General features: G+C 54.5%; 1 protein-coding gene across 1 annotated transcript; it reads right to left on the bottom strand.

The window, feature by feature from the left end:
* Nucleotides 1-2,172: 2,172 nt before the first annotated feature.
* Nucleotides 2,173-5,052, bottom strand: LOC139047866 (uncharacterized). Its single transcript, XM_070522015.1, has 3 exons — nucleotides 5,047-5,052; nucleotides 3,881-4,423; nucleotides 2,173-3,720 (listed from the first exon to the last, which is right to left on the bottom strand). The coding sequence occupies exons 1-3, from the start codon at nucleotides 5,050-5,052 to the stop codon at nucleotides 2,173-2,175; spliced, it is 2,097 nt and encodes a 698-aa protein (XP_070378116.1).
* Between the last annotated feature and the right edge of the window lie 2,085 nt (nucleotides 5,053-7,137).

The following is a 7,137-nucleotide window of genomic DNA, read 5'->3' as shown; positions in this document are numbered from 1 at the left end:
GCGCGGCGTTAAAGTAGCCTGCTAGTGGGTTGGAGCCGGCGAAGCGGATGGCTTTCTGGAACAGGCGTTTGAACCGTTGCCTGTGGTTTCGGGGGTTACTGTACACGTTGAGGATGTACACGCTTCGTCGAGACACGTTGCCAGGGAGAATCTCTACCATGACACATTCAATTTCGGGCCTGTCGAGGTCACGCTCTAGGCAGGAGATCTTGTTAGATACCAGCGTGGCGGTATTGCGTCCTACAGGGGGTCCGGGTAACCACTGGTATCCGGAGAACGTGGCAATGGGTATTACGGTTTCTTGTAACAGGATGACGTGGGGCTTGGCTTCGTGGCTGCGGAGATATTGCTGCAGGGAAGCTTTCTTCAAGGCTAAGCTCCTGCAGATCTACTGCCAGGGGTGCGAAACGCATCATTTGGCCTGGCCATCTTGAATCATGTGGGGGTCGGCCTGGGCACCCGGCGGGTGGAAGGGGGCCGCGCGAGGGGTCGAATGGGCGTGGGTGTGCGTTGCGAGACTAGCTTACCCTTGTGGATGCGGAATTGACGACGTGTTCGATAGTGTTCTACATGGCCCGTTCCGAGCAGAGCAGTCGCACGCCCCGGTGTATCACACACGCGCTTGTGAAGGAGGATACACAGAAATCTTAAACTTATACAGAGAGACGAGAGCCAAATATCCCCCACCGCACAAAGCTCTAACGAAGAAGGAAGCAACGAGTTGGCGCAGTTTGCAGACAAACTGCTTCCCAAATTTATACATCCTAAACAAAATGTACCCAACACAATAGAGACACCTGCCCATGGTGCGGGGCCACACCCACACTATATCATGTCACATGGGAATGTAAACACAATCAATCATTCCACCAACACAATAACCCGAGTGCGGAGCAATGGGAGAGTCGGCTTACCAGCTGCGAGCTCACGGCCCAGAGGGCCTTAGTGCAGCACGATAGTGAGGTAGCTATAGGCTCAGTGGAGCCCTGGAATAGGGGCCCACCCTTGCTGGTAGAGGCTCCAAGTCGCCGGCGCCCAAGAAGACGACGAAGACCTCGAGACGCTAAATCCTTGAAGGAACCAAATAAAGTTTTTTTTTCTCTCTCTCTCTTGCTCCGACATGCTGCCAGCATCATTACCAAAAATGCCGAGACGGCCGAGGAAGTGGCCATCGCCCTGGCCACTCTTGACCCAGCCTGTCACACCATACTGAGCGATTCTCGTGCAGCAGTCAGCAACTACATCAAAGGTCGTATTTCTCATCAATCACTCCGTATCTTACGAGAAGCCCCGCATTCGTCTGAAAATCAAATCACCCTCGTCTGGATCCCAGCACACGCCGGCGTTGTCCACCCGCACCTCACCAACCTCAACGAGGTTACACACTCCGTATCACGAGGACTAGTCAACCGTGCCGGAGACCGTGCAGGTGCACCCGCAGGACGCGACCGCCTTACAAGATACAACGACCTTGTAAAGTCGTTTTACCTCGCAAGAAGAACTATCCCCACCCCTCACCGCAAGTTAAACAGGGCACAGGCAACCACCCTTCGCCTGTTACAGATGAATACATACCCCTCCCTCACACGCTATCACACTATATACCCCGACATCTACCCGAGCCAGACGTGCAAGGTCTGTAAAACTGAATCGGCAACACTCCCCCACATGCTATGGGAGTGCAAACACCAATACCAAGACCTTAATCCCGTGACCCTCTCGTCGAGATGGCACGCCGCCCTGCGCAGCTCCCATCTCGACGACCAACTCTGGGCGACCCAGCAGGCCTACGAAGCGGCGAAGAGGCAAGACCTCAACGTCCCATCGTGGGAGGCCTAGGCCCAGCCGACTAAACTCAGAAGTGGTTCTTGAAGGGGTAAGGAAAGGTTGACGCTGTTTTCTGCAGCCCTTGCGGGAGCACGGCTCAGCGTCAACGGGGGTGGGGGGGGGGGGGGATAGTGGGAGCAAAGGAGATAGGAGAATAGAGGGTTAAAGTGTCGCCATGGCCGCGGCTGAGCAGTGCGGCAGGAAGGGCCTAGTGGGTCCAGTATGAGTGGTGATCTGGTGAAAGGCCAGGGGGCGGTGATCCAGCAGGAGCCAAATGATAGGGGCAGTTCGAGTAGCCTAGAGTGGTTTGGATAGCCTCACGGCTATCCGTCTTTGCAGAAAATCCTAAAGTCTCGCCGAGAGCCCCGACGAGTCGAGGTACTCGACGACACTCAGGAGGGCTGGTATCTCGCTACGACCAGGGAAAAGGATTTCTTCCTGTAGTGTAGAAGGAAGCCCCAGGCGTCGGAACTCCTGCAGGAGACGGTCACGCTGCTGCAGGTAGGCAGGGCAGGTCAGTAGGAGGTGCTCCAGGGTGTCGGGCTCCCCACAGGAGGCACAGGTTGGAGAGGCGATGAGGCCGTGCCGGTGGCGGCGAGCACCCGTCCAACAGCAGCCAATCCTCAGTCGCAGAAGGAGGGAGGTCTCCCTGCGCGCGAGGCCACGCTGTGGAAGTGGTCGCAGAGGGCGGCCCAAGGACATCCGCTTGTCCGGATGGCAGGCCAGCAGATGGCGCCGAAGCCTGTGGCTTGTGAAATCATTGGCTGTCACTGCCAGGCTGGGCGGGACCACGCAGTGGTGGGCACGCTTTGCCAGTGCATCTGCTTCCTCGTTGCCCGGTATCCCTACGTGGGCTGGAAGCCAGTGCAGGGATACTGAGCAGCCCGTTTCCTGGAGCGCCATCAGCCTTGTCGAGAGCAGGGCAACCCCGAGGCTGGCCCTTTCTGGCCTCTGCAGGCTGAGAAGTGCCGCCTTGGAGTCGCAGTAGATGATCACTGGGGTCACTGGCAGCTCCTCTGCGAGTAAGTCCACAGCCAGGTGAAGGCCTGCTACCTCTGCCGCTGTTGACGTCGCATGGTTGGGGAGGCGACACTGCTTGCTCTTCCGTAAAGCGGGCACCACGCAGGCCGCAGTCGACAAGCCTGTGTCCGGCATCACCGAGCCGTCAACGTAGATCTGCAGGTTTCCTCCGTGGTCCTCATACAGTAGGGAAGCAGCCGTCTGTTGAAGGGCACAAGTTGGGGAGCGCCGTTTGAGAACGCCGGGCAGCTCTGTGGTGATGGGTATGGGTGGTCTCTGGGGAGGAGGCAGTTGTGCGTTGTTCGCTGGAGGCCTCCCAATCACCTCTTCGTACAGCCCACAGAGTCTGCCCATCTGTGAATGGGGCCGCGAGCGCAGTCGGGAGAGCAGGGCACTGCCGTCTGGTCCATGGTGGAGGCGGTCAACATGGCGTAGCCCCTGCTGTAGGAGGAGGAGTGACAGGGGCCATGCTCCCGCCTCGGCCAAGGTTGCAGCGACTTGGGAGCTGCGGGGAGCGCCCAGGCAGAGCCTAATCGCGGCCCGATGCTGCAGCTCCAGCTTGAGACGGGCTGGTGGTAGTGCCACGAGTGGGAGGGCGTACCGCAGGCGTGAGGTGGCTGCTGCATCGTACAGCCGTAGTGCCCACCCAGTGGTACAGCCTTGTCCTCGGGCAAGAAGCTGGGAGACTGCCTTGCGGACCCGGAGGACCTGGACATGCAGGGTCTGGACAGCAGGCAGCCAGGACAGTCGGTGATCAATGAGCAGCCCCAGGTACGTCACTGCAGTGCTCCAGGGTAACTGGGCGCCTTCCAGGTGCAGTCGGGGTGCTGTGCGGCGGGCGGCTGCTCTTGGGTGGAGCAGCATGGCCTCCGTCTTCCTTGCCGAGATGGCAAAGCCAATGCTGCTCAGGTAAGCAGCGGCGGTGTCGAGAGCTTTTTGCAGGGCTGAGCGCGCGCTGCGGTGGTTGTGTGGTGGGCTTCGCACCCACAGGGCGATGTGGGTGCGAACCCACGGACCCACAGGAGGCACTCACCAGATAGTCGGGGTCGATCGGCAGGGCAGCAGGAAGCCGGGCCAGGGCCAGGTTGAACAGGAAAGGGCTCACCACTGACCCTTGTGGGACGCCCGCTGCAACCGGCCGAGGGGAGCTCTTCGATCGGCCCACTCGTACCCTGAGGGTGCGTTCCTCTAGGAACGACGAGATGAACCACCGCAGATTCCCGTTGATGCCAAGTAGGTCGAGGGCCTGCTGAACGACTGGGTGGGGCAGGCCGTCGAAGGTCCCCTTGATGTCGATAAGCACCAGGAGCACGGCGTCACCGCAGGCCTTGGCCTCTTCCAGCGTGGAGACCACATCCGCGGTGCATCGGCGCCGCCGGAACCCCGTCTGCTCGTCGGCCAGGAAGCCACGGGCCACCCAGTCCAGTCGGACCAAAGCAATGGCCTCCATCACCTTACAGGAGGGGGAAGTGAGGGAGATTGGCCGGTAGGAGCTCACGATGGCTGTGCGCCATTGCTCCGGCACCTGCCCTGACCTCCAGATGTCGTTGTAGCTGTCGAGCAGGCGCTGCTGCTCCTGGCGGCCAGGTTGCGGAGCATTTCAGTCGTCACTGCGTCGGCTCCTGGTGCGCTGCGGCACTTCCCCCTCTTCAGGGCCACTTGGAGCTCGTGCAGCGTCAGTGCATGGGTCCTGGCAGATAGCAGTAATCTGGCTCGATGTCCACCCCGGGTGATGGTTGTGCAAGCAGCTAGGCAGGCTGAAGGAAGGCTGTCCTACCGGCAGGATGGCTGCAGTGCGTGGTACAGCCGGCGCGAACTGGTCGGCGTGGAGCTCTGCAAGGGCCTCTTCGCTGATGCCCAGCGTGATGCTGGTGCTTATTAAAGTTCACTCTCTCTCTCTTTCTCTCTCTCTACATGGCCCAGCCGATTACCGTGGGCAGCGAGGGTGGACTCAAACGTACAAAAACAAAGTTCAAACGTACAAAAACAACTAATATTGCTGTAACCAAGTCTATTCTACTTCGCTGCTGGTGTAAATCTTCGGCACTGGCGTAATCGTGTTGCTGCTAAAAGTTTATACCCGCAGCAAAGTAAAATAAACTTGGTTACTGCAATATTAGCAGTTTTTTGTTTGTTTGACCTTGTTGCAACCAGGTGGCTTCACCATGCAAACGCTCCCGTTTACGGCTCCGCCCCAACCTGCATCCGCCTGCGTTTACCCGAATACCGGACACGGTAAACCTCCCTGTTAACTGCTTTTAATAAGAATAGTGTTATGTACTTTACTTGATATGCTTGATTTTATTAAAAAGTTATAACGCAGCAAAGATCAGATGTCGATGGCGCTGCGGGCGCATGCGACCTCACTGCGGCTTGTGTTTGGGGCCACTAACATATAACGTGTTTCTGCTTGCATACGCAAACGCACCCAAGCGCTAGGGGCCCCAACACCTTGCGTCCCCTAAACTAAAACTCTCTAATGTCCGTGCTGTGAAAGACCAACTAATTTTCCACAATTTATAGTGCTGCAGTTTATGCTAAGGCACCTATAGCAACAAAATATGGTTACTTACCCGAGAAATGGAGGAGAGAGAGAGAGAAGTTTAATGATACGAAATGCTGAGAGGTCAGCCTGAGGTATATTCCTCTAGCCAGCTACTCGGCATTGGGGGAAGGGGAAGAGGGAAAGAAAGGAGGAAGAAAGAGGTGCATGATGGGTGACAATGACGATAGAAGGAAGATGTAGAAGATATGGCAAGCAATTTGGCATGCTCAGTCTGCAATGCAGGCCAGTAATTTTTAAAAAGTTCAGTAATGCCTGGATGGCCTTGAAACTCGATTGAGCATCTGGCCAAGGGCCTAAAATAATATCCTCCGGCAACGGTATGCACTGTCGAGACGCGTAAGGTCGTTGTCCAACCTTTCACGCTCTTCTGCGTGCTTAGGGCAGTCACAAAGCACATGACCTATAGTTTCAGTCACATTGCACACCTCACAGTGTGGAGACTCGGTGCGCCGCATGAGGTGCACGTATCCGCGCGTAAACGCTACCCCCAGCCTTAGTCTATGCAGAAGACTGGCACAGCTTCGTTGAATTTTCGGCGGTAGCCTAAAATTCATGGTAGGGTCCAATCTTTGGAGTCATCTGTGGCGATTATCCGGATTGTCCCAGTGCTTTGCTGCCAATTTTCGGATGACACTGGAGAGGAGACAGTTGGCGTCCGCTCTTGAAAAAGGAATTGAAAGCAGCGACTCTCGTTCTTCGAGTGCTTTCTTCGCTTCGGCATCGGCGAGTTCGTTGCCCTGTATACCACAGTGACTGGGAATCCACTGAAATGTGATGTGGTGGCCGTTTTCTTGCGCTAAAGTGTAGAGCTCGGCAGTTTGAAGAGCCAACACTCTATAAGCGCTTTCTTTCAACACCACTCTAAGTAGTTGAAGATCCGATTTTGCGTCACTGAAGACTGTCCATATTTGAGGAGAAATGGTGCTTTTACTGAGGTTAAGCACCTAGACACACAGTGGAATTACAATGTCTGTGGCACCCTGCACTTTGTTACAGCTATGTGAGAAGCTTGCGTCCCTCCATCTACACACATTTCTTGGATCCGCATACATAACTACAATAACACAGAAGTAACGTGGCATGCATCTATAATGGCCACAGCCATAATGATGCATTGACAATAAATGTTAAAGCAGCATGCTGGTACGATTCCAGTGCATTAAAGCTTATTGACTAAAAGCACAAGCAATGTCATTATAATGTATTAATCAGCATATTTTAGGCAGTGTGCTTTCCAAATTCGTTTGCTATGTCGGAAAGCATGTTTATCAACCAGTGTTGAATCCGAAGTTGAAGTGGTACCTGTAGTTTTGAAATCATCAAAACTGAAGTTATAACAATCGTTACGATTTTTTATGTGTCAGAATATACTAATTTTAAATGGGTCACCTAAGTGCGCCCTTCAACACAGTTTGAGAAAATTAGTACACATAAGACGCCACACTGAGTTGAAAATCAATGCACTTCTAATGGCATCAATATTTCATGCCATTAAACCTGCACATAATACATGTGCCTAGCTCCGTATTTGACATACATGAATTGAGATGGACACACCATGCACACGTGTTTTTGTTTAATTCATTTTGTCTATTGTGTGAGCAGTACAGTGCAGTAAACAGAACGATACATTTAGAATTTAATTTAATTAACCCTTTAAGTGCCGTGGACCAGTCTTACTCGGCTACAATTTTTCTTTCAATCATCACTGATTTGGGTGCTCC

Source organism: Dermacentor albipictus, chromosome 7 (genome assembly GCF_038994185.2).
Source record: "Dermacentor albipictus isolate Rhodes 1998 colony chromosome 7, USDA_Dalb.pri_finalv2, whole genome shotgun sequence".
Classification (NCBI taxonomy): domain Eukaryota; kingdom Metazoa; phylum Arthropoda; class Arachnida; order Ixodida; family Ixodidae; genus Dermacentor; species Dermacentor albipictus.
Note: the sequence above shows the minus strand (reverse complement) of the source record. Positions and strands in the feature narration are given on the sequence as shown.

What these genes read in the sequence shown, in the direction of transcription:
- LOC139047866 (XM_070522015.1), bottom strand. An exon ending in CGATCGACCCCGACTATCTG is followed by an intron (nt 3,721 to 3,880) that starts GTGAGTGCCTCC and finishes TCGGCAAGGAAG; the next exon opens with ACGGAGGCCATGCTGCTCCA.